Consider the following 27,698-nt stretch of genomic DNA (forward strand, 5'->3'; position numbering starts at 1 on the left):
TCCGCGTGCTGCCCAGTGTACAGCAGCACTGGCACGCAGATAATCGGAGTGAGATTTAACACCACTCAAGAGGCAGCATTGCGCGTGCACAGCTCTCGGCCTTATCCAGACCCCCAGCTCAAAAGAACTGAATGTCTGGGCTGGCCTTTGTGTGCTGTCAGATCACCAACTCAAGAGGGTAGAGAAAGTGTGGCCATCCCAAGAGGCAGCAGTGAAACTAAAACACAGCTTGTATTCTGGTTTCGTCCTCAATACGACTCATCAGCACAGTGCGGTCATCAAATGTACGCTGATGCCTTGTGCCCTGGAATGTCTAGGCCTATAAACGACACCCCAAGATTAAGAATGTTCACATAGCCTCGGAGTGAGGCTCGGCCGGAATAAATGTAGATAGATAGCCGTTATATTTGAAGCACGTGCCAGCCCATCCAGATAATAAGATTCTATTACAGGAGGATGCCTCATTAACAACACGGCATCGAAAGTGAAGACACCACGGTGATCTCACACATGGTTTTTTTTCGGTGCTTATTTCCGTTTTTCATTCCGACAACCATTGTTCGCTTCCTCTGTTAATGTTCTACGCTGAATTTAATCATTAAAAAAAAAGTCACCCTAAACTGTCTAACAATAAAATCACGGCCAAGATTTGGTGAAACGTCGTCGATAGAGCCACTCAGTCAGATCCACGTGCCAGCATACAACTTCAAGTGGTATTTGCAGGAGCCATCAATCATGAATCTGCCACATCGCTGCCATATACTCCATGGATTTGGAAACCATGGAAATCTGAGCAAGGGGCAGCCTGGGCCGCTCCTCCCGCCGATCTTAAGGATCTTGGAAAAATTGCTTTAGTTTGGCCATTGGAGCCTTTGAATATTAAGATTCCTACATGTGGGTTGCGGTGACTTTTGGCCGGTTTGTAGCGACCCACAGTTCTTACACTGGTTGTGAGGATATTCCGCCCCTTCAGTTTCTGAAACGAATTACGATCGGCAGTAGCAGCAGCAGCAGCAGCGTTAGTCACATGGTCGTGTGTTAACCCGCGCACGGCGCTGGCTTTCTGCACCATGCGCCGGTCGCTCTCGGCACGAACAGCCCTACGTGGTGCTGTTCGTGGCAGGCCTCCCCGGTTTTAAAGTAGGGCAATTTGAAATTAAGACTTTATAAAAAAATACACATCTGTTAGCGATTTGAATTTGCACGCGTTTCAACAACTTGCATTCAAGAGCTTCCGATAGAATCCTTGCGTTTGTGGATAATGTGTGTACGAAGGAGATCGCGACGCAGATATATATCCTGGACCCAAATATAAGCATCTCAGAACTAAAAAAAACGTGGTATTCAGAGCAACTGAAACGAGCACGAGTGAAGCTTAGGGTCCAGCGTGCTGGCCCCCACAACACGATAGCTCAATAAGGACAAACACGATGCGTAATTGAATAGCAGCGCAGAGCGGTGATCCTCGTCATTGTCCCCTGAACGTCGGCATCGGTGGTGTTTGCTGCCATTGTGTAACGCTGGCATTGATTTACACTCCGAGTAGAGCCGTGGTCCGGCTCTTCAAGCCGCACCACCGTCCCACGGTAGAAATGGTGCTCGTTCCAAGTCGCCACACCACCGTGGTGCCACCAGCCCCGCTGGCACGCGGACACGAGAGAGAGCCACGCTCTCACGTGGAACAACACGGTTGATGACAGGCGACCCATATTTGTTATGCACACATCACTGCGCTCGCCGGTGCTTATGCTGGCTGTAAACGTGTCGGCATTGTGGCAACACGCGGACAGTGAACACATCCAGTCATGCAATATTTATATTTATACAATATTCATATTTGATATTGCCGTGTAATCTACCGGCTTAGTGCAGAGAATAACTGCGCAGCATTAGCAGCGGCAAGGCACCTCTATGGGGCACACATCGTGGCAAATTCTTGTGTTTCAGCTGGCCATTCCAAAGATGTCTTTGTGCTTGTTTTGAGTTTACACAGGAAGCATCTTTATATAGATTCATCAGCACCCCCCACTGCAACTTGATGCCTTTTAACAACGGGTTTCACGGCATGTGTCAATACGGATGATTAAGTTCCCCTCAATCACGATTAGAATTAGAATGCCGATGAAATGGGCTAAAGTTAGACCGACAAATTGCATTAAGTTTAACTTGTTACGCGTGTTATTGGTGAGCTGTGAGCTTCGCACCGTGACGTTTGCGCAAATTCCATTCACATTCCACCTGGTACGTTTTGCGTTTAGTTTGTTATCTCCCCGCACCTCCGATGAGCACGGTTGGCTACGTACGGCGCGAAAGAAGTTCAACGTAAATGCACAGACATACGTCTCGAGAGAGCTTTATTAAGTGCTTGGCTGCCATAAATTTCCACGCGATGATAAGGCAGTTCTGTGAGCTATAATTTGTGGCAAGGTCGCTTCTGAAATAGAGCTACAGAGTTCAGTGGGCTTTACCTGGTGTGTAAAAAAAATTGTTAGTAGTTTTTATAACATTGGGGAAGGAAAGGCCAACTCATGACCGCTGTGGTGGCGAAAGTGCGACCTTTACCTGCATGTGAGCGCCAGTCAAAGCGAAGTTGTAACCTCCGACCTCACCGAGGTGTAACGGACGAATCTTCCACTTATCCTTTTACTTAAGCTCTTCCTCCCTTATCTTCCCTCTTCCTCGCATCAAAGTACAACACACGCCCCCCTCTCGGTCCCCACGAGCGTGGGGCAGTGAGCCCAATCTCCCCCCCTCCTCCTAAACCCAGGAGCACAGAGTTCGGGACTTGTGTCCGTGGATATTGTGTACCCCCTTCCTGTGCTCTGTACCAGACTCTTATTGAAATACAATAAAAACGCACATTTTGTTTTATGAATGCACGCTCGTAACGCATTATATAATTACAACACAGTTTCGTCACTGTTTTAAAAAGTGCGTCTGCGGATACGAAAGTGATCCCGAGCGGCTGTACGAGGTGCAGGACGTACTCGGCACGAGCCGGGATGACGCGGAAGGACCGAGAGAGAACGAAGCCGTCCACGGCCGGGAGGGCGAAGGAAGGGGCACCGCTGTGGATGTGAGCGATGGAAGCAAATGAGCGGCGCGGTCGACCATGGGACGAGAGGGAATTTCAGACAGTGGGGACAACAGAGCAGAAGGGGGGGGGGGGGGTGACTTCTCATTCAATTTGCTCCTTTGCTGGATGTTCGACTTCCATTTAAAGTTTTCTCTTAACACGCCTTGCTCAGCACAGGGTGTCAAAGGGCCAAAACGTCTAGCGGCCAGCGACAAACGGCACCGTCAAAATTTCTCATCGGTCAAAGTTGAATTGAGCAAAGGCCTTGATCGGAGCTTGTGCGAGTGGGAAGTTGGGAGAGGTGAATCGTGAGCCCCAGCGCGCTCGTCTGTGCAGGTCGTCAAGGGCAATGTGCGAGCGCTGTGTGCGGGGGACGATTTAATAGTTTTCTTTGGCCCAGGTGAGAACCCCATTCGGAGATATCATCTCGATTGCACGGAATATCACAATGGGTTTTATTGTTCGGGGTGGGTGTGTGTGTGGGGGCGGGGTACTCGCAGAGAATTTACGTCCACGCCCGTTGTCTAGGAACACAATGAGGCGCAGTTTGCGATGCCTCCGGTAAGCGTTGGCCGGGCAGCTGCGGCTATCGCAGCCATGGGCGGTGTGTGGACAGCCGTGGTGGCTTCTACAATGCTCACTTGGCCTTCAAGCCAGCTGCATTTTACTCACCATTTGATTTTTTGGAATGTGGTGCTCATGAAGATCGCCAAAGCAGCGTTCACGTAACTTTTTGCCGTTTTGCATTGTTGCTGCTGGTTTTGTGGGTCCCGTGGCCCAACGGCTTCGCTGTTGTCTCCGTGCCGATAACACTCTGGGTATTCATGAGATCCAGCTTAGTATGGCATGCTGATGAACACCTATGAGGGCAAAACCTGGCTTTTATTTTCTGTGGTGTTAGCGAGCACCCATTAAGGCCGGTGCCGCACACACGAGGAGGTGGTCTGGCCAGCACTCTGCAGCGTTGTTGGTGGTTGCACACCACACCCGCTCGCCGTCTCAAGCTGAGTCGACCGCGGGGAGCCCCAGGGTTGATTCAGACATCGCTCGCCCTTGGTCTTCGCTCCACGTTCGCAATTCGGATTCCCGTTTCGATCCGTGCAAACCGAGTCTCTCTTCTCTCGCGCGTAAAAATGCGTCGCGTTGGCGTACGCCACCGTAGAATCGGCGGCGTTGCCGAGACAAATGACCACAAGCGGCGAAGACAAAGTTGTTTAAGCGCGTCGACGTTGATGGGCATGTGCGCGGTGGTCGCGGTGGGTGACATGGGACGGCGTTGAACGTAACGGCCGCTCGCGGTTGAGTCCTCGAGCAATCCTGCTTCGCCTGCCGGTGTTTCCCTGTGCGGGGGGGTGGGGGGGGGCGCTTCTTCCTCTTCGGTGGAACCGGTTTGAACCAGCCCGAGACGTCGACTCGTCACTCGCAATGAATATACAGCGAGAGAGCGAGAGAGAGAGGGAGCGCGAGTGCTTTGCGGTTGCTCCGTGTGGATTGTGGATGGATTTTTTTTGGGGGGGGGGCCCGTTTTCTTTGCGAGTGTTGGCAGCGGAGGACCAGGGGGGGGGGTGGGGGGGAAGTCGTTGAGCAAGTGATGCGAGCGCGAGTGTGGCGGGGTGTGGGGGTGTGGGTTGGCTGTGACCTCTTCGGTGTTGGCGGTGGAGGGGAAGGCAACGATTGGATAAAAATGGGGAAGGTGGCGAAGGGGTGGGGGGGAGGCGAGGAAGACCCTCCCTGAGTGGGCAGAGCGGTGAACGCTTTAATGGCACAAAGGACGTTTGCCTGGCACAGTTGTTGGGCGAGCCATACGCTTGGAATCTGGCCAGGATGGAGGAATTACACAAAAACTTGGCGCACAATCTCTCTCTCTCTCCGAAGGTTTTAACCGGAGCATACATCACTGCTATGCCTGTCTGCCACCCACCTAATCCCCCACACACACCACCTACCCACCACCCCCCCACCCCCCACACACCACCCCCCCATCCCCACAGCCGCTCTGCCGTCTCCCTGCTTTTCACCCCCTTTCAACTTTACTCCCCTCCGACAGACATCTCAAAAACAACCAGAGAAGACTTTGATCGTAAAGTAATAACAACAACAGCAATAGTAACATCTTCCCCCCACCCGCCAGCTTTAACCCGATTGTGTCGCCGATGTCGTGTGACGAGATGTCCCTTCGGAAACTTCTCTGCGGAGCGGTGCCAACCCCCCCCCCCCCCGTGTTTCGGGTGTGGCCCACGGAAGCGAATATCTCAAAGCTGCTCCCCTTGATGTTCCCTCCGAGGCGAGCTCTGTGGCCCGCACACGGTGGAGCGGCAGCACTTTTGTCCACCCTCGCCCTGCGAACGAGAGTGATGCCAATCGCACGACAGCGAAACCCTCCATGAATTCGCGGATCTGGAATCGAGCTGTGATAATTAAGTGCGTAACCAAAATTAATTGCCCGTTTTTTTTTTCTTCTCTGCAGTCATTTAGTGACCGGGCTGAGATCATCAGCTCGCTACGCCCGGTTTAACCGGAAGAAAAACTAAAATAAAGTAACTTCATCGGTAGTGAGGCTTCCGTAAGGCCACGCGGGAAAGGCGTCCGGCACGGTTTGGCCTCGGCTATCGTTGAGCGCGACCGTGCCGCCACGGTTCTCCGCGACGTGGCACGTCCTCAAAAAAACAAAGGGCGCCTACGCCCCTCCAAATAAAAAATCAACCCCCGATCTGCTCGCTCGTTCAGAGGTCAACGGGATCCACGCACCACCCCGCACCCTTGCAGACGTCTCGTAACGGGGAAGGGGTCGATCGCGGCGCGGCCGCTGGGATTTGGCAACCCGCCCCCACGTGACTTTACCGAAAAAAAGCTAAGAGTATGAATCCTTGCAGTCACGAAAGCTTCAAATCTAGAATTGGCAATCCCCCCCCCAGGAATCTTGAGCGGCCGCCAGCTCCAGCGCTGTGGACCTCGGGAGCCGCCCGGCCACCTCCCAAAATCACGAGAACTTTTGATCGCGAAGCTCGTCGTCAGGTCCTCGCGTTGTTTCAGCGGGGCACTCGAAGTAAGCGTGGGGAAAATAAACAAACGAATGGCGGTGTCGGTTTTGAATGTGGAGAGGGGAAAAAAGGAAGGAAAGGGGGGGGGGGCGACCCAAGCCCATTGGGAAGTGTTCGTGCTGAGTGCAGCGTGTTTATCACAGCTGGGTGCAGCGTGTTTATCACAGCTGTGGGTGTGTGGAGGCCACAGGGACTGCCGTGGAAACTCTTATGTCCCGTTGAGGGTATTGGCCAAGTTGAACCGTTCTCGCTTCGTGGCTGGGACGCCACACCCGGACTTCGGTCGTTGTTGCCCAGCTCATTGCTCTGACAATGGACGCGAGGCTTCAGCACCACCCCCCCCCCCCAAAAGCTGGCCACCCGGTCGCCTGTTGTACGGTTGTGTCTGGCGTACTTGTCCGTGAGATTGTGACGTGCAGGACGCGAGACTCACTCAAAGTTCCGGGAGTCGCGCGCGCTCATTGGAATGGGTTTGGGTCGCCGTGTTTCCCGAGCAGCACTGAGCAAAAGCAACCCCCAGAGGTGGTTGCAGCCAATCAGAGCGTAGACCTTATCCAGACCCAACACCCACCCAGGGGTCGGGAACCAAAATAACAAGGAGGGCCATTTTCTTTAAATTCGGCAAAACATTAAACCTCTTATTTCAAGAGCCGCAATGCTTGGGAGCACGAGACGGTGGTGGGTCCTTGATGCATAACTGACGGAGCGGTCACTTAAAGAGCCGCAGGTTGCCGTACCCCTGACCTCGCCACGACCCCCGAAATTTTAACGAACCTGGCCAACTGGACCACATCCCCACCACAACCCTAACAGCGGGCTAACTACACCGAAGCCAAAATGCAAGAAGGGTGAACGCTGCTTCACTGTGTATTGTTTTGCAAACAGCGGCGTTACGCCAGGCTAAGGCGTACGATTCGATTCATCCCAACGTGCCGCAGTCCGAGTTACGCGCGTCTGCTCGTGACTTCACGAAACGCACGCCTTCGCTTCCTGCAGTAAACTTAGTTTCTAGGCGCTGATCTTTAATTATTTTTTATTCTTCTTCTTCTTCCATTTATCACCAATTACGCCGTATCTATAGAATCGGGAGTCGCGTCAAGGCGAATCGTAAATTCTGCTGTAACGCCCGGCGGGGCGGCAGGGAACAGCCCCAGAAGATGACACCACGTAACCGCTCATAGTAAAAACAACAACAAAAAAGTCTGCTAGCGTCAGGTTTCCAGCCACTCGCGTTCACGTCCGCCCGGCTCGGGCTTCACATTCCGGCAGCACACACACACACGCGTGCGAGTGAGCGAGCGGTCATCTTGCCGGCCGCGTCCCTCGTTGGGTAATCAAGGAATCGTCTGGCCCTGTGGGGAAGGGCTGTTAGGCCCTGCCGGAACGTGCGTGGCCGGCACGTCCGTGGCCGGCGCGCGGGTGCCGCGCGTGACGGGGAGGTTCACCGTGGCGCGGAGAGAGGCACCTCCGCCGTGCGCCGGTGTCAAACGAGACGCCGCGCCGATTCGGTGACGCGTTCGCCTACCCGGTTTGAAAGAGGGGACGCGAGCGCGCGCGCTATCGGTTAGCGCCGGTGCGCGTCACTGCCGCTCGTGTCTCTGCGCACGTGGCTCGTGATGCGCGAGAGTTAGGCACGGTCGAGTGAATTGGTTCGAGGGGGGAGTGGTGCAGGAGATGAATGTGTGTGTGAGTTCTGTATTTGTGAGTGTGTACGTTTGGGGAGCTGTGGTGCAATGGTTAGCTTGCCGTGCTTTGTGCGGCCTCGCTTTGTACGATTTTGCATATATATGCGGCTAACCTATTTCGGCAAAACCAAAAATTCGCTCTGCGGTTTCAATTCACCCAGATGCGGCTATGCGTTCGGACGCGGGACAACATTCTGCGCGTGTGTCTGTACTCTTTGCGCTAGTCTGCAGGCAGCTACTGCTTCTTGTCAGTGAAGCATCAAAAATCCCCTTACAGCAGGATGAACCGCAGAGCCTCTTGCATCCCCATGGATATCGTCAGGATCTGAGGCTCGGAGGACGACGCGTCGCATTAGGGCGCACTTCACCGGCGCCGGTTGAGGCGTGCGTGTGCTGACGCGGTTGTTCCTTTCGCTAGAAGTGCACCGTAAGCAGCCCATCGCTGTGCCGCCCGTCCGCTCAACCCGCGAGCGCTTTCACCGTTAATGGATGCGTATCAAACGTTGCCCACACGAGTGCCTAAATCCTCGGTGATAGGTTTCGGCTGAGTGAGGGTGCATTGGGCCGCCTGCACAGGTGCCTGTGGGCACGCAACGGGCGCCTGTGGGCACGCAACGGGCGCCTGTGGGCGCGCAATGTGTGCATGCAACAGGCACTGTGAAACAAAGGGTATATAAAAAAAAAAATTCGACCATTTAAATATTTTTCTAAAAACCCAAGTCTGCTACAGCGTTGTCATTTTAAGTTGGGTGCGTGATTTGTATGGACGCCTTCCACACACACACAGACAAATATCCCCCCGTATAGCCTTTACAGACCGTTGGGGCGAGTGTTGTTAGTGAGCACCTATGCAGGCAGGTACTGCACACAAGGTGGCCAACACCACGCCCAGCTGCTATTTTCTCCCAAGTGGCGATGTTTACACGTCACACCAGGTACTCATTTGAGGCTGAGTCGACCTAGGGGAGGCCCAGGACTGGTTCAGATAAAAGTCACTGGTGTTGGCCGTGAGCGGGAATCGAACTCGTGTCGCCGGGTTCGTAGCACAGCGCGCTAACCGCTACACCACCGCTCCCCACACATACACACACGTACACACACGTACACACACGTACACACACACGTACACACACACACGTACACACACGTACACACACGTACACACACACGTACACACACACACGTACACACACACACGTACACACACTTATATACACATACACGTAAACACACACACATGCTGAGACAGGCACATGAAGCGTAAACACTCGTGCAGAGATTAGAGGGCATGCAGACGGACGCATGCTGTGCACTCGAAACAGACAGGACAGGAGTTTGCTGCATGTGCTCTGTGTATCGCATTACCCAAAGCGGCCTGCAGATAAACGGGGAGTGCACGTGCCATGCGTATGAGCGTGCGTGCGTTTGTTCATTTATGAGGTTGTGCAAATGTGTGCGCGCTCAAGTGTGTTTGTGTGTGTCCAGAGTGGGGTATCTGCATGAATACGCGCGTGTGCGCTTGTTACTTGATGCATGGCAGAGTGTGCCCGTGTGTATGTGAGAGTGTGCTTGTGTGGGGAGCGGTAGTGGGGAGCAGCACTGCAGCTGCGCTGCGAAACCGACGATCCGAGATCGATACCCGCTCCTGGTCAACACCAGTGACGATTATCTGAACTGGTTCTGGACCTCCCCGAGGTCAACTCAGCCTCAAATGCGTACCTGCTACGGTGTGTAAACATCGCCACCATGGAGCCAAAGGTGGCCAGGCGTGGTGCTGGCCACCCACCCCCTTGTGTGCCGTGCCGGCCTTCGCTAACAGCACTTTCTCCAAAAGTCGTGTAAGGCTATATGGGGGATCATTGTCTTTTTGTATTTCTGTGAGTGTCATGGGTTGACTGACTGAGATGACTGGCAGATGCACGAAACACATGCACGTGCGCACTAGCAAAATTGTGCCTCGCATGGCTTTGATGTTTATGATGAATGCACTCCGGAGACAGAAATTGAGGAGGCATCTTCATGCTCCATGGGTTGCTGTTGTGGATTGACGATGGGAGAGTTTCAGTTGGGATAATGGAGGGGGTGTAATTTGTGTATTATATATATTATGTATTTGTGTTATATATTCTATATTTGCACATATGTGTGTTCCACAACCGTTTCTCTTATTAACACAACCAAAAATGAATTGCAGTATTCCGTCATTAATAATTATCCGTGTTTGCTAACAGCACTTGCCCCAACAGTATGCTAGAGGCTATACGGGGGTTCTTTGTAGTGGTGTGTGTGACCGTGCGTAGCCATATGATGGTGTGACTGTGCCTGTGTGTTTGTGCATGTGTGTCCGTGTGTGCCTGTGTGTGTGTGCGTGTGTGCCTGTGTGTGTGTGTGCGTGTGGGGAGCGGTGGAGCAGCGGTTAGCGCCCCGTGCTCCAAACCGTTGACCCGAGTTCCATTCCCGCACTATTAATAACAGTGGTGATTATACGAACTGGTTCTGGGCTTCCCTGAGGTCGACTCAGCCTCAAATTAGCACCTGGTGCGGTGTGTACACATCCCAATTGGGGGAGACAAAGGCGGCCGGGCGTAGTGCTGGCCACTCACTCCCTCGTGTGCTGTGCCGGCCTTCATAGGTGCTCGCTTAACAGCATTTGCCCCAAAAGTCGGTAATGGCTACATGGGGCATCTTTGTCTTGTGCACACGTCATTTAATGCTCCAGAGGCCGTTTCTGGGGGGTTTGTACCACCACCACCACCACCACATTTCCCGGCGATTACATCATTACCGGTGACTCGATTTCCGTCTGTGCTGGTGTGGCATAGTCCCGAACCTCTCATAGAGACCAGTGCTGCCGTGTTTTGCGTCCCGTGCATGAGCACGCTCGTTACGAAATGTAAACGCCGCACTCACGCTGACGCGTATAAGTAACAAAAAAAACATTGCGATGTGGTTTGGAATTAAATAACCGCTTTTGCAGCATTCGATCATAAAGAGGCATTTGAGTCGGTGATTCCGGTCAACCTGTGTACAGGTGGTTGTTTACCCTCCTCTGTATGGCTCATGTTGATAATCTTAAATACACTACGGGCGATATTTAAACCATGTCAGTGATGCAGATCTACACACTTGTGTGCTGATTCTAACACCAGGCTTACGTTTAAGCTATCATCATATTTATTGGCGAGTACAGTACGTGTACGGTACAATATCATCTTGTGTAGTGGTTCCTTATAGATTTCGCTTTTCGGTCATCTAGGTTTACATTTGATTACTGATGTTGGTGAAATGGACTTCTGGGCCACACAAGGTCCGATGCATGGGCTCACCATTTTTCTTTATACACGCATTGGATGATCGTGTGTTCATGAGTCACCAATTGTGCCCAATGTATGGACTTGTGGCCTCTGGGGCAGCATCTCCCAAACTAGTTTTTAGGCCCCACGACCCCCTGGTGACAAAACACATTCACTTACCTCTCTAAATGCCAGTCACACAAGATGAGATTCATGTTGCCGGAACATAAAACTACCTTTTTTTTTGTTAACGCAACTATAAAGTTTTTTTTTAGGGGTGGCGGAGGGTGGTGGGGGGGGCATTGAGATCTTAAGGTTAGAATCGGAATGTTTAGAATCAGAATATTTATTTCCACTGGAGGAATCCGAGGAGCTGAGGCTTTTTTTCACCGATGTCCAGTCGAGATATCCAGTAGTTTCACAGATGTCCAGTTAGGGGTAGCTTGATGAGGGTAGTTTACCTAACTTCATTTGCAGATTAAATATCACGAGTAAAACAGAAATAAATGTCCGAAACAAAAGCTGCCTCCCGCCGGTGGTACTGGGGACCCAACTCACGAGAATCGCCGCCGCTCCGGGCTAACGGGGCCGACTGAAGCGGAACACAAGGGACAGGATGAGAAGGCACTAACGGGAGACCGTTGCACAATGAGAAAGTAAATTAACTGATAGCAAAATTTTTACCACGAGCCTGGATCGCGTACGACGCACCCAATCCGGAGCGGAGGTGGATTGACAGGCGCCGTGCCCTGGCCACCTTTATCTTCCCAGTGCCGATGATGGTCGTGTGACAGCAGGTGTTTTAACATTAGTTCGCCTCCTGTTTCGTGCAATGTGCTATAATCATTCGTGCGCCGTGTAACATCACTCGCATTTGCGCTGTACTGATGTGCCTCCTCCTAATTACCCGCGGCGTTGTATCCGCATCGTCACTGGGAAGACAAGGGCGGGGTGGGCACGCCTGATTCTGGCCCCGTTTGCCACTCACTTGCATCCCACACCAGCATTAACAGGCGCTCGCTCGCTCGCCCGAAGCACTTTCCCCGGCAGTCTACGAAGCGACGTTAGTACCGTACATTGAGCTTTCAGCCGAGCGGAACGATATTGGCTTTGCCGTAGACAGTTTTTTTTTCTTTTTGACACTACCGTTGGGTATATTTCGAACCGATACAGTGGATTAACATCAACAAACCTTGGGTTATTCCACAATCGGCGGTCCTCAATTGTGGAATCACCCAAATTCGAATTGTAAGTGTTAACTGCCACGACAATTTATTTCCGTAGACATTGATTTACCCGCCTTGTTTCTTTTTTTAAACGTATCTCTACGGACGCTCTCCTGCTTAAGAAGGCGCTGCATAGAATACAGAATGAGTGAATTATTGTGCAGCGTATGTAAGAACGCACACATACTGGGCATTCAAAATATACGGAATATTGACTGCATGCTTTATACACTACTGGACATGGAATAAAACAACTTGGAGTACCAGAAATGAAAAGTAAACACTCACTTGCACTCAGGGCTCTGTTTCTCAATACAGCGACTCCTAACATCAACACACTCGGTCCATTTCACGATCAGTGTTCAACATGGGCTCTCAGGCCAAGCCTGCTAACTACCATTGCAGCTGTTGCATGTTGTTCCCAGGACATTTGAACAGCACCTTGTTTTCACAAAGTTCCCCCGTATAGCCTCAACGGACTGTTGGGGCAAGCGCCGTTTACGCGCGCCTATTAGTGGATGGTGTGGCCAGGACCGACGACCGGTGATGTTTACACGCCTCACCAAGGGCTCCTTTAAGTCTGAAATGACCTGGGGGAGGCCCCAAAAACCGGTTCAGATATTCGTGACTGACGTTGGCTTGTATTCACGCGCGCGCTCACGCACGCACGCATGCACGCAGTGGACACGCGATGTTGGTATCTCCCTGGGGCGGAATCCATAAACGTTTTAACAGCCAAGGCGTTTGATTGAAGTGGAGAACGGGCAGCGGTGAGACGGCGCTCGGCTCGTTAGCGACGCCGCTCTTCTGCCCCTGCAGTGTTTTAGACGCTGCTTCTACGATGGATCGGAAAGGCGCGGTGTGAATGGCCGATTTGTGTTAACCCCTTGGATCCCCCCCCCGCCCCCTCCCTATGAACTCGGCAGCATTTATTCCGCGGGTTGCCCTCCCGTGGGACCCCCAAACCGTCCCCTTGAACCGTTTTGTGACCGCTCCTCGTATCATTTCATTAGAGTCGGGTATCTGGGGTCCTGTTGAGTTCAAGTGACTGGGTTGCTTTCATTTTAACAGCAGATCCAAACGGTCACATCTTATTGGTTTTGGCGTCATGGGCGTGTGATGGAGCGTGCGAAGCGTGTCGGGGTCGGGGAGCGGCGGGACAGCGGTTCGTCGCGCGACGAACCCGGCGAGCTGAGTTCGATTCCCGCTCGCGGCCAACATTGGTGACGAATATCTGAATCGATCCTGGGCCTCCTCTCGGTCGACTCGGCCTCGAACGAGTACCTGGCGCGGTGCGTCAACATCGCCACAAGGGAGACAAAGGCAGCCGGACGTGGTGCTGGCCACCCAACCACCTCGTGTGCCGTACCGACCTGCAATAGGTGCAGCTACTCGCTAACAGCGCTTGCCCCAACAGTCTGTTAATGACGCTGTCTTTCCGACAGACCTGTTCTTCACCTGAGGATGGCTGCTTGCATTGTGGCCGAAACGTCGTGAGAATTGTATTTTACTATGTTGAATTTTTATTATTTTATTATTTCCCTTCTGCGTGACTTTACCGAAAGAACCAAGAAGATGAATCCCTGCAGTCACGAAAGCTTTAAATCGAAATTTACAGTCTGTTAATGCTATACGGAGGGGGGGCGGTATTTGTCTTTGTGTGTTGGAGTGGGATTGGAGTGGTGGTCCAGAGGTCTGTGTCCCGCACGAGAGAAAATATATTCGGATCTTTAAGTACAATTTTGGAAATATTTTTTGTTATTAATTAAGTCACGTAGTAATTTAACGTATCTTCATGCTGATGTAGTCTGGTCATTATCAGCACTGTGCGGGGAATACCAGCGCGTGGTGCTGAAAATCTCTGTTTATTGTTTGGTATGCCGGGTATTAGTGGTAGGAACGGCAATAAATCATGAGTGTGCATTTGAAATACACGAATGTCGTAGGAATTCTCCTTTACCCCATAAATAAGGCAAAAACAGACTCCTGCATAATTGAAGCAGATTTATGTTAATGTTTTTACTATAATGCAAAACTTCAAGAGAGACTGCATTGCATTTATTCACTTAAAAAAAAACCCATTACGGAAAATATATCTAATAGGAGGTAGTAATACTTTCTCATTCTTGATGACAAAACGTACACTGCCTCTTCGCGGTTAACGCCGATAAGAGTCCACACGTAGCCCTGTTGCTCTTTTGAATTCCACGAACACCATATGATTGTGGTGCCTCGCAATTAGTTTAAGTGGCTTTGTTGCGCAATCACCGTTGCAGTATTGCCATCATCGTCATCTTTGTCACTGTTACGAAAACCCGTTTCATCATTTGTCTTCGTCCGGTACAGCGGTCACAATGTTATCTTGAACTTTTGCCGGCGGTACGGACTGTTGAAGCGAACGTTGTTTTTACCGAAGGGTTCAAAACCTCGATTTTGTTGGACCCAACGGTTGTGGCTCTTGGTTCTTTTTGAATAATAATAAAAAATAATTGGTAGTCGCTAAGGGTGGGGTGGGGGGGGGCTGCACCCGTGAGACCCGTGCGGTGGTGGAAATGTGAGCGATACAGCCCGAGGGCTTTGCGGTGAAGCTGGCAGCAGGGAAGTAACTGGCTGGAGAAGTGCGCGCGCGTGTACATGCGCGTGGTTGTGGCTGCGCATCTCCTCTGCCTGTCGTCTCAGTCGGTCAACCCGTAGGTGGCACCGGGGTCTGTTCCGGGGCTTCCTGCCGGCAAGCGAGCCTTCGACACTTTCACGTGGCCTCGAGGTGCACCTAGCCTGGCGCACGCGCCTTGGTAACGTCATCGCACGCTTCGTGGCGAATGGCGGCGGCGGTTGTTGTTGTTGTGCCTGCACACGGCCGCAGACGCGCATGCGCGCAAGGAGAATTCCCAGACACACACGTGGCAACTCGCACAGTCAGACGACCACGCGCACGCAAACCGCCAGCGTAATCACGCTCGCGGTAACACACGCGCACACACGCAGCCCGCTTTTGGCCCAGGGAAACCGTGGAGGCAAATGCCGTTAGCGAGCAGCGAGCAGAGCATGTATGCATGTATGTTGAACTTCTTTCGCGCCGTATGTAGCCAGCCGTGCTAATCGGAGATGCGGGGAGACCAAGGTGGTCGGGTTGTGGCTTTTCCGGCCACGCCTCCCACTCGTGTGCCGTGCCGGCCTTCATGGCTGCTCGCTCACGGGACTATGTCCCAGCATTCCGTGTGAAGGCCGGCGGACAATCCCGGTGTGTTCGGGAGCAGCGTCGCTACGAACCCGGCGACCCGAGTTCAATTCCTGGCCACACGGCGAACGTGGTTGGCGAGCATTATCTCTCAACTGGTTCGGGGCCCCTCCTCTCTCTCTCTCTCTCCCCCTTCCCTGACCTGCGTGGGGGAAGTATGGTCGAACGACCGTCGTCACTGGACACGCTATTGGAAGGCCTTCAGCAATGGATTGACAAACGGCTGTAAGGTGTCAACACGGTGAGCCATAGATGGCACCGTGTACCATACCAAGCGATAATGCTTTGTCTCAATTCATCTTAGGGAAGGGTTAGACTAAGTTCAGAATTAATTTATCTTCGGGTGAGAGTTACCAGAAATGTGACGCAGGTCACTGCGATCATAATGCAGTGTCCGAACCACCACTGTTCAGCGCACAAACACCACACTGTCCTGCGTGCATGCACACAAGCGCACACAATGCATTCACACACAATACACACCCCTAACCCTCTCCACACCGCCTTCCTGTCTTTAGCATCCATCATTTATGACTGACAGCTCCCGTGTGTGTTATCCCTTTGTGTGCGTCTCTCTTTAGTTGATCTCTCTCCCTCTCCCCAGCATATCGCGTCTCGCCTTCTCTCCATACAAATTTCTCTCGGTTCTCTTTCACCCTTCCTCCCAAATCCTCTTGGCAAGTTTTTGCTACCAGCGGTCCGACCACTTGTGGCCCACGTGTTTGTGTCAGGCAGGCGGTCTTGAGCGAAGCTTCTTCCAAAACGCCGCTTCGGGTTGTGCAGCGCGCGAGCGAGGAGTCGCGTGGACTAAATATAACCGAGCGCTCGTCTGGCACAACGTATACGACCGGGCGTGCGTGTGTGTTTTGTGGATCTGAGGCTGTACGTACGTACGGTGAGCTTCTTTCGCACCGTACGTAACCAACCGTGCTACTCGGAGGTGTGCTCGGGGGGGGGGAAGAACAAGAAACTAAACACAACAATCAGCTCTCAAGAGAACGAGTTTCCAATCTAGATGATGTAAAAGTGCGACGTCGCTCCACAGTGGCCTGCGAACGTCCGAAGGAAGAGCATTCTAGACGGCCACAGAAGCGCATCTGAAAGCTCGTGAATCGTGTTTGAGCGCACGCTGCTTCGTGAGGTGGCGGGGAGGGGCGGTGGTCCTTCCTTGGCTGACCTTCTTTGGTATTTGTATGACCTGGTCACTGCATCTCATGGCATTTATCATTTGCATAATAGTCTTTTTTGGGTTAGATCGCGTAAATATAAATGTGTCGTTAAACCCGCCACCACCCGACACTGCCGATTGTTAAGGTTTGTCACCTGAACATCACATGCCAAATCGTTACTGGTACAGCACACCGGTGTACTGGCGACTAAACCCACAGCATTTACATTTTGCTTAACTAGTAACGATGGCACGTCGTGATTTAATTTATTTTTTTTCATTTTTTTATTTTCACCTACGTGACTTTACCGAAAGAACCAACGAGTATGGATCCTTGCAGTCACGAAAACTTCAAATCTAGAATGCACGATGCCACTCGCACAGACCCAGTCGTGCCGTCTGTGCCTGCCAAGGCCACTCTTGTCCACAGAGGGGGGCCCTCCTTGGGGGGGAGGGGGGGGGGCGCAGGAGTCCACGGCGTTCTTCACGGTGGGGTGGGGGCCACGCGTGTTTAATGCAGCGGGGCTCGTAGGTCCAGGTTGGTGGATCACGCTGGGATGGAGGTTGTCCGATTCACAAAAGTTGTCGTGAGAGTGCCCGGGGGGGTGGGGGGGGGGTGTTTGCGTTCGACGGGAGACAGCAAGCATCTGACAAATCGGATGCCTGTGAAAGGAAAGTTACAGCGAGCAGGTTTCTGAGCCGTCTCTGTGGAATCTCAGTGGTTCTTCGTTCAATAGGATGGCTTCTACTGCACGCAACGTGGCTTGTTTTTCACAGGTCAATCAAAATTACTCCCGAAATTGGCCCAACATCATAACCGTACCCTCGTGGAAAATCATTTGTGAGCCTCATTAAGGGCTTCCTAGGCACGCTGTACGATCATCGTCATCATGCCGAGCATTGCGAGGCGACCGTATGGTGGAGTGTGCCTGGTTGAGCGAGCCAGTGAGTGAGTGGGGAGTGTCTTCGCTATTCAGTTATATTGTGATAAAAAAAACCTACGCGTTATAGGAAGGAGTCTTATCTTGTTTGCCTGATGGGTTCCTTGTCCCCCCCCCCGTTCATTTGCATTGCATTGATTTAATTCACCGAGGCAGCAAACGCGATGTTAATTACACGCATGCCAATTCTGGTGGCCTATTTTAAATTTGTGTGCATAACACAGAGGTATAATAACTGTAACAGTGCGCTCTTCAGCAGTTGCTTAAGCTGCTGCTGCGGCGTGCCGATGAGTGCTAAGAGTGCGAATCTATTTGCACGTTGCCCCAAAGGTGTAATTATTTTTCAATAAGTACGATTTTCCCTTGCGCTCGGGCACTTTGATTTGCGTGAACACAGCACCCGGTTGGCGTTAACTGTTCTGCTCTCGTGCATGGGTTTTGTTTATATCACTTGTCGCAGCAGCCGCCCCTGCCTCTTGAGTCATCCCCTGCGCCGTCTCCGCAGTCAGAATCGGAATCAGAATATTTATTTGTACTGCAGGAGGAATCCGATGAGCCATAACGCTCTTTGTCACTGACGTCCAGTAGTGGCGGTTGACGGGCGTTACAACAACAAACGGTACAAAAACACGATAGGAGTGAACAGTACAAGCAAGTTAGACGGGGAGATGCGACGCATCGCACGTTCATCAGTGGCCACCGAGCCGGTTAAACATCCGCACGTGTACACCTGTTAATTAGTTTTCTTTTCTTTGCACGATGCATCCTTTTATGAGTTGTTGTTGGAACAGGTTCAGAGTGGGCCCCTTGAAGGGCGGCCTTGAATAATTGAGGCGGCCGCGGTGTTCCACTTGCGAACGAACGCCGATGGAAGCGCCGCCGGTGCCTTTAATTAAGCCACTTGTCCCCTTCCGCACGCTGCACGGCAAAGCGCGGTTTTCCGTAAAATTTCGATTTAAAGCTTTCGTGACTGCAGGGATTCATATTCTTGGTTCTTTCGGTAAAGTCACGTAGAAGGGAAATAATAAAATAAAAATAAAAACATAATATAATAAAATTCTCACGACGTTTCGGCCACAACGCAAGCAGCCGTCCTCGGGTAAAGAAACAGCTGTCGGAAAGACAGCGTTACCCAGCTCCTCCCTCGAGTTGAAAAGCGGCGCACATTCCGCATCGGTGGGCCCTCACGCTCGACGTTAGAATCTCTCGAGCGCCACGCTGCCCACTGGCCTCTGGAGCTGGTACCGCCGCTGGTGGGCGCTCAGCCTTCGTTGGCTGCCCCCCTCCTCTCGGATGCCCTGCTCTTGCGTGCATTGGCCGCGCTATGTCCGGGAGCTCGGTGCCAATGTCGAGGTCTGCTGCTGGCCACGATGAGAGGGCTTCAGAAAAGAGTTGGTGTCGTTTCCCTCCCTCCATTGCAGGAGAGCTGACTACGGTGGTTCACCGTACGGTCCTAAGCACCAATGGAAAATTTGAGAAAAGCCGCAGTGCGATTGTGGATGCACCTCGAGTGCATAAACATCGAGGCGTGAACCTCGCAGCTCACCGATAACACGTGGAACAAGTTATATTTGATGCAATTCATTGCTCTAACTTTTGCCGATTTCGTGGGCACGACAGTTATAATCGTGAACGAGAGGAGCTTAATCATCCGTGTTGACACATGCCGTTGAAGCCCGTTGTTAAAAGGCGTCGCGTTGCAGTGGCTACGTTGACAGGCACTGTGGCTGCCGTAGTGGTGGTGGTGGTGGCGGCGCTGACAAAGGTGTCGTGAAAGGCTCTGATGTCGCTGACTTTATCCGTGTGTGTGTGTGTCTCTCTCTCTCCGTGTGTCGCTTTCACAGCTTGTGAAGAGAGGAGTGCCAGTGGCCCTTGGGCAGCCAGTGCCAATCAGTCCAGCCCAAGCTTCGACTCGTCCAGGGTAAGACTTCTCTTGTTGATGGTCAGTGGCGGCAGTGCGGTCGGCATTGGCCCTGGTGCAATGAACGAAATGGGTGCCCCGGCCCCCCCAGACCCCAACCCCCCCCCCCCCCCCCCCCCCCGCCCCCACCCTGTCTAATTTTCGTAGCCCGCCACCAGGGCCTCTCTTCCGGCTCCCCGGCGGTGCAATTGCACCGCCTGCACACTCGATAGCTACGCCACTGTCCATGAGAGCGTCGGTGGACGATTCAAACGGTGGCCGCAGACTCGACGCACGTTGGGTTGCCTTCCTCTTCCAGGCACCCTAGGAAACTCATTATAATAATTATTCATGTATTAATAATGTTTATGAACGGTAGTTGGGACTCCCCACCCCACACACCCTCAGGAGGGGAGGGGTGCGCGCCCGCCTCGTGCCACGCGACCCTCCGCCGTCACCTCCCGAGCGTGTTGTTGTTTTCTGGGACCGGAAGATTTGAGTGCTCTGCACCTTTTAAGAATTTTAGCGGCTTCCTGAAGTCCCCCGCAGCCAGGAGGACAGCCGCCGCAGGGTCCGCTTTTACAACGCAGCGCTCGCGGGAGTCGCCTGTCACGGATGCACCTCACCCCCGTTTAGCGTCGTGGGCTTTGAGCGCGACGGCACCTGCACGGGAGGTTGCGAGGAACGAGTGCGGGAGGGGTCGGCTCTTGAGAATGCGAGCGGATCTCGTGCCTCCGCTGGCCGGGCGTGTCTTGGGCAGCGTGCTCCGGTGCCCACCAGGAGCTGCGCGGGCCCCCTGGCGATCGCCAGGCCGTCAGCGCAGGGCACAGCTGTGGCAGGCGTGGGCCTCCCTCCCGTTGGGCCGCCAGCGCCGCCGTTGTGAGTCGGCGTACTCGACGCGAGGGGATTTTGCTGAAGACCCGGAGTAATTATCCCATCGATATAAATATCATCGTCAACCTCATCGGAAAACATTCTGAACGCATTGCCGTTTACATGAAGGGCGGCCCCTCCCACCCGCGCCATGTCGACACAAATGCCTGAGCACGCACGGAGTGTGTTTAAACTAAATGCTACTCGCAAACAAAAGCGTGGAGGGAGTGGCGGGGGGGGGGGAAGGGGGGTACCGGTCTCCACTTAATTCTGCCAAGATTTACACACGGCTGACGTGTTAAGTGGGGTTGTCGACCGTCAGTGTTTGACCTGGAGAGTGCGGGGATTGCCCGCTGCAGAAACAAAGCGACTGGGATGGGCACGGCGGCGTCTGGGTTGCGGGCCCCGGGCCAATGGCCATTGCCCAGATTTTTCGCCAAACAATGGGCACGCCGGCCGCGCGCTCCGCTCTCTCTCACCCGTGCCCACCCAGCCCTCTCAAGCCTTCCGCCTCATCGCTTCAATAACTCTACCCCCCCCCACCCCCCCCCCCCGCTCTTTCTTAACTTGCTCCGGTGCTCTCGCACTCATTCCAGCTAGTTGTGGGTTGTCCAGGCCTGACGGAGCCCAACAGTTCCAAACCTCTACGATTAAAGACTTGACAGAAATCACTCCAAAAGTCAGATGTGGGCGGCCGCGTGACCCCCGCCTCGTGGCGACCGCCGCGTCCTTAGCCACAGCCTCTCGGAGACGGCGATCGGGGGCCTTGCCTTGGCCATGTGCAGGACGCACACTCGCACGCAGGGGGCTGACGGTCCACTTGAGCGAAAGTTTGGAGTTCCTTTAAATGTGTGGCGTTTATCTCAGGCTGACTACAGGCAATTGTTTCCGTCCTATGCCACCGGTGCAATCTTATTGTGGCGAGCCAGGGTTTCAGGCACCTCCTGGACGTCTATGGGAAGGGAGTTTTACAACATTCATCCAGTGATCCACCAACCCCCTCGCTGCCTCCACAGTGGTGGATCGGAATGAGACGAATTATCCATTGACATTGTACCGGTGGCCAGAAGTATGGAGTAGAGAAACGAGCTATTACCAAGGAACAAAAAATCACGTTAAATGTGTAATGAGCAGGATTTTTGTTAAGAGAGAGAGAGAGAGTGTGTGGAGACTTAGTGAGGCTGTTCTGGGTAAGTGAGTTGTTTCGGTTATTCTCTGGGGTGCAGCAGTGATGTGTACACATCCTTCTGCACCACGTGTGCATGCATGTGGAAGACCGACTGCAGGAGTTTCCTGCTTGCGGCCTTGGCTGCGGTTTGTTTTTTTCCATCGCAGCAAAGGTGGCATGCAAGCAAGACTGCACGTTGCAGAGGTGGGACAAAGTCATTGTTATGCAAGTCCAAGTCGAGTCGCAAGTCATCAAATTCATGACTCGAGTCTGACTTGAGTCCAAGTCACATGACTCGAGTCCACATCTCATAGGTGGGACAAAGTCATTGTTATGCAAGTCCAAGTCGAGTCGCAAGTCATCAAATTCATGACTCGAGTCTGACTCGAGTCCAAGTCACATGACTCGAGTCCACACCTCTGGCACGTTGCATATAAAAACCATCATAGGGGTGTAAAGGGTGGTGGCGGGTTTAACGACACATTTATATTTACGCGATGTAACTCAAAAAACCTCTTGTGGCTCATATTGGATGCGAAAGGCCTACGTGTTAAATGGGCGAAAAGGGTGTCTGATGTGAAACAGTGGCGAGGCCTGTTCATCCTCAACCGCCGATGTTTATATTGGATCTGATCCGAACCGTGCCGCACGGCGATCGGCAATCGTCAGCTTGATTGAATCATTGCCGATGGCAATCTTGAGGCCGAGGGAGCAGCTATAATTTGGCGTTACTAAAGATGACACCGCATCACGTGGGGCGTCAATCTCTAACAACACGAAGCGGTGTATGGGAGCAAGTTGGAAGTAAAGTCACCAACTGGAGGTGAATGCTGAGTGTAACCCATTGGCAGGCGGTCTTCTTTCTTTCGTACGGCTGATGTAGATTGCAGAGCAACAACTCCAATTTCACATTGAGGCGGTCAAGCCAGATAACGGCGCCAGGAGCAGAGGAGTGTATCATCGCCGTGATGTCTCCTTGGTATTTGTGGATCGGGCATTGCGCCGATGTTTGTATTTACGGTCTGTTCCTTCGCGATGATAAACTATAACAATGCAAATGTTAAACATCAAAAGATTAATGGTAATACTTCCTTTGACTTGGAACTCCTCTAAGAGTCTTATTTTTAGGACAGTTGTGCTTCGGGGATATTTGGCCTCTTGCTTCGTCTCCGCTGGCGTTTTTGCAACGTGTGGCAAACGATATCTCAGAGACTCGCTTACATACGCAACTCTGCACACAACCTACTTCCTGTACTGTGTGCTTAGGCACCTGACTTGCCAGCAGGTAGGAGGAGTCTCATGCGGGACTCGTGTCTCTGTGATCCACCAACCCCGACCGCCAATTCACAAGCCTCCACTGCACAGGGGCAACATGGTGGACGCAAAAATGTAAATTTGAAAGCAAATTTTTGTAAATGTTAAATGTTTCACTGGTAATTTAACCGCATTGCTGGATGGGGGCCTACTGCAATCGCAAACGCTGCACCCCCACGACCCGCTAAAGGCACCTATAGGGGGTCACGTTTTTTTTTACCATACTTCACCAGCGCTTAGTGCAGTTCGGTGAAGGTGGGGAGCGTGGAAGAACAATACAACGGTGCCCGACCGTCTACGCGCCGTCCTGGCTTGCGGCCAGAGCAGCCTCCGATCGGACGAGGATGGGGGCGGGGGGGAGCGGCGGTTTCGGGCGATTTGTTCTGAGTAAGATTGAGCGCGAGATCACATCAACGACGACACCGCTGTCGTGAGAGACGATGCCGCGCCATCACACGTCGCACTCTGCGCCCGTACCTGGCCACCGTGGCCGCCCTTCAGCCTGCCGCCACCACCTCCACCGCAACCCTCCCACCAAACACACTCCCCCTGCTCGTCCTCTGACACCCGCCCCAACAGATCTACACGCATTCCGCACCCCCCCCTCTACCCGCACCCCAATAAACCCCCGTATCGTGCTCACGTGAGCACGCAGCCCTCGCCCCATTAGGCATGCGCGGGCGCTTGCGCGTCGCAAGCGATTAAGCCGCGCGATGGGAGCAGATGTGCCGCCACATTAATTGAGCATTTGCCGCGCTGCATCGTGGGAACACCCTGCCTGTGCCTGTTCCCACTGTGCCCAAGGCGGGGTGACGCGAGGGTGGGGGGCCTTGGAGGGGGGAGGGGGTTTGAGGGCCAGGTCTTGAGGGCGCACGTGAGGAAGAGCTGTGGGCTCTGCTGGCGAGGGGCGTTGGAGGCTGGCGGCGGGGGGGGGGTAGAGATGGCAGCAGGGATTAGAGAGAGAGAGAATGGGACTTGTGGTGGACTGTGCTGCTAGAGAGGAGAGGACGCTGAGGCCGCATCGCGAGCGGGGAGCGCGCGTTCTTTCACGAACGGTGGAACGCGCCCTTGGCTGCTCTGTGCCCAGCGTCACGGCCGTTTGCTCGGCGTTTCCGACTCGTTCTTCTTCGCGCGATTTCTTCCTCTCTTGGTTCCACATTTCGTGTGGCGCGCGGTTGGCTTGTGTAGACTAAATATATAATGTAGACTATTTTTATTTTACCAGGTAGGGCCCACTAAGCTCGATAGATCTTTTTCAGAAGCGACCTGGCCACAAACGGGAGCTCATTGCGTGGAAATGTACAGCAGCCAAATACGTGGAGGGAAAAACCAGGGGACCCGGAGAAAAATCCACACGATCACGGGGAGAACATGCAAACTGCAAATATACCGTAGGTGTCAGGGTGGGAATCGAACCCACGACCTCCTGTATACCAGGCGGGGCAGCCGACACCTCGCCACTGTGTGCGTGGTTGGGACGGGTTGTGTGCGTGGTTGTGCCTGTGCCTCCGAGTGCTGCTTGTTAAGGAGGTGGTGTTGCTCGCTAACAGCACTTGCCCCAACAGTCAGTTAAAAAGTCTATTTGGGGGATCTTTGTCTTTCTTTGGCGGCAGGGGGGGGGGCGTCACAATTAGTGCTTCATGGCAGCAGGATTGCTCTCACATTGCGTCGGCGTTTTCTTGCTGCTTGTGATACGCCAACGGTAATCCGCTGTTTGCCCAATGAACCTTTGAGACATCTTAGGAGGGCGTAAGCTGTTTGTCCAGTTGCCGAGTGTGATTTTACAGGCGGGAGGAACTAAGAATGCCCGGAGAAAGCCCGTGCGCGTGTGAAGGGGATACTCGTCAGACGAGCGGATTCGCACACGCGCAGGTCGGAAACCTCCCTTGCTGCCATTGCCTCCTCACAGGCAACCCGATTACCTTGAGGGCTGTTTGCCTTTTGGCTGGCTCCATCTCCGCGTGAGCCGCCAACCTCGCCTCAAGCGAGCGCCATCTACCTAGCGAGCGTGCGGCGACGACCGGACGGCGTTGCGCTGCGATGGTCGTCCCCCCCCACCCCGGTTGGCCGTGGGGCTCCGAGGCCCAAAACAGGCGCCGCCGGCTTCGCCCACGCAATTATCCAAACGCGGATTTAGATCACCGCGTCCGCGCCAGGCGCCGTTGTAGCCGCGCCCGCGCCCGCGGGGGGAAAAAAAACCCACAACGTTTCAAATGCATATTCACAAAGCCTCGTAAAGAGCCGATGCCGTCCCGATAACGCGGCCTTAAGTCGCTCGTAGGCGTAGGGGGTGCTGCTGTCGTTTCGGCCAATCACAAGCGAGGCGTTTTAAGTGCCCCTCGGTGCCGTGGATGGATGTGTTTTTCTCTTTTACAGCCTTTGCCATTCCACTGCCGGATACGAGCCTCCGCCGCCCCTCCCCTCCCCCCATGGCTCCCTGTCAGTCATCGGGGGGGGTTGTCTAACCATATTTCACCACTCTGGTCAGTGCAGATTGGTGAACGCGGCAGGTGGAAGTGAGGGGGGGGGGACAAGAACCGGTTGAGATGTCGCGCCGCACTGATAGGGGGACTGCAGTAGAGGGTCTTTCCGTAACGCATTCTTGTTGTCGTCGTCGTCATCAGACGCCAAACCGCAAGCCTCAAAGTGCCGTCCTTTATCTGCCTCACAGTTTGACGACTTGGGCTCTCTGTCATTTGCTGCGCGCGCCCGCAAGGTGTTCCGCCGTTTTCACCCCCCCCCCCTCCTTCCCCTAGTAACATTCGCCCCGTTGTGACCAACGTGATCCCAGAGAACCACCCACGTGTCCTCGATACGACTCCGGCCTCGGGCACCGACTCCCGCTGGCGGGGGAACTTGTGGCAGAACTGTCGTCGTTTAGAACGTTCTGGAGTTTTTTTGCGGAGTCCGGGTGTTTTACATGCCCCAGACGTAGATCAAATTGCAGTCTCGCAATCATAATAGACGGTTTTTTAGGCTTGCTTTTATTTAAGACTCAAACGGGAGGAGGATTTTTCCACAATCTCGGCTGTCGCCCGACGAGGCTGGTCGTAATCACCGGTGGAACTTCTTGCCCGAATTGTAAATGTTGTGGGTTTACTCTCCAACACACAAGCGGTGTGCTGAACCCGTAACGATTTGGCACGTTTTGTTCACGTGGAAAACTTTACCAATCGGCCGTGTCGGGTGGTGGCGGGACTAACAACACATATTTAGCGCGATCTAACCCCCCACAAAACCCCCTTCTGTTATGGATAATATTTGGTCGCGAACATCTACTACTACTACTCCGTGTTCAACAGTCTCGTATTCGTTTCTTCCCTTCGTGAAAGTCTAGAGAATCGCTGATCCCCAAAGGCGTCGTGTGTTGACGCCGCGCGCTGCGTGATGTAAACACAACGCGATGTGGTTTGTGTGTTCTCCGACAGGGAAAACAAATTGTGTCTTGCTGCTCAAATGGACATGGGGCCTGTGCTCTTCTCCGCCGTCTGCTCTCCGAGCCAGTGGCGGTAATTCCACGTTCTTGTGGCGAGGCCCTCGGCGTCCTTCGTAGAATGACCGCTGTTTGATTGGCCGCCAAGCGGTAGCGACTTTATCGTTCGTGGGAGGCCTGCCGGTGGCCCGAGTCAACCCCCGGCCGGGGTTTTAACTTGCCGGTTGTGAATCGAGTGCTCTAACCACGCAGCGGCACGCAACACCGCCCGGCTATGGGTTCACGGCGTCGTCGTATCGATCCTACATTCTTACATAAGATCATCGCATTGTTACATCTGCTCTCTTTCTAATTACTGTGCCTTTCCATTGATTGGCTTCCCTAGCAATTGCCTCTGTCCTGTCTGCAAAGGCACGCTGTGTGTTTTGCACGCTCGTCATTACTGTACCCGTTTTGCGCGTCTAAATTACAGACGTGCCGCGCCTCCGCTTCCTCCCTTGATTGTCGCTCTTTCACGGAGGGCGAATGCGTTTTGGGGTTGTCTCTCCGCGAGAGTTGGGTGTTCGCTGAATCGATGAAAGCGACGGTGGCGAAGGCGAGGACGGTGATGCCCAACGCGACGGGTTCACGGTTCCGTCGACGGAGGAGAGGGGCACGGCGGTAGACAGGCGCGTGGTTGCGTAACTCCGTACTGACGGCACTTCCGTCGGGGGGAAAGGAGGAACGGTGACGCACCAGCGGGAACGTCTGCCGCGGAGATGGAGCAATGGAATCAGCTCGTGTGCGGCTGCAAGATGGCAACGGCTTGGGGGGAAGCATTGTATGTTCTATGTATGTGTGTCGAACTTCTTTCACACCGTACGTAGGTGCGTGGAAAGGACAACAAACCAAACTCAAAAAAGCAGTTCTGAATGCAATTGCTTCATGAGTTTTCATCCAGCAGTGTATGATTGATCATGGCTGATGAGGGCACTGAGGGGGGTCAATGCGAAAACACAGCGGGTGGGGGGTGGCGGTGACGCGGCCGGGGGGAACGACCCCACAGAACCTCCCCCCCAGTGTCCCGCCAATCTTCTGCGGCCACGGGGTGGCGCTGCGCGGAACCCTCCCTGCTCGTGCCCTCGTGCGGCGCGCCGGCCCTCACGTCGGACTCCACACGTTGCCTCCTGGGCCATTGAGCGATGTACTCGGAGCGTGTGTGCGGTCACTGTCACTGAAACTATAAACACTAAAGTAAACTAGGTTTAATTGTATCTTGCTGTGAGGCACCAGTATCACCACTGCGCCACATCTTCCATCCAATGGTGTCCATATGGTATGTTAGCAGCGCACTTCTTTATTA

The 27,698-nt window shown here is 53.4% G+C and overlaps 1 protein-coding gene across 5 annotated transcripts in view; it reads left to right on the forward strand.

The window, feature by feature from the left end:
* LOC144734793 (transcription factor 12-like) overlaps window positions 1-27,698 on the forward strand; it is a 245,601-nt gene that overhangs the window by 72,007 nt on the left and 145,896 nt on the right. For all 5 annotated transcript variants that reach the window (XM_078617175.1, XM_078617171.1, XM_078617174.1 and 2 more), the window contains exon 4: window positions 19,513-19,589. In XM_078617175.1, coding sequence (XP_078473301.1) covers window positions 19,513-19,589 — 77 coding nt within the window. The remainder of the gene's footprint in view (window positions 1-19,512; window positions 19,590-27,698) is intronic.

This window comes from Lampetra planeri, chromosome 53 (assembly GCF_965212315.1).
Source record: "Lampetra planeri chromosome 53, kcLamPlan1.2.h2, whole genome shotgun sequence".
NCBI lineage: Eukaryota > Metazoa > Chordata > Hyperoartia > Petromyzontiformes > Petromyzontidae > Lampetra > Lampetra planeri.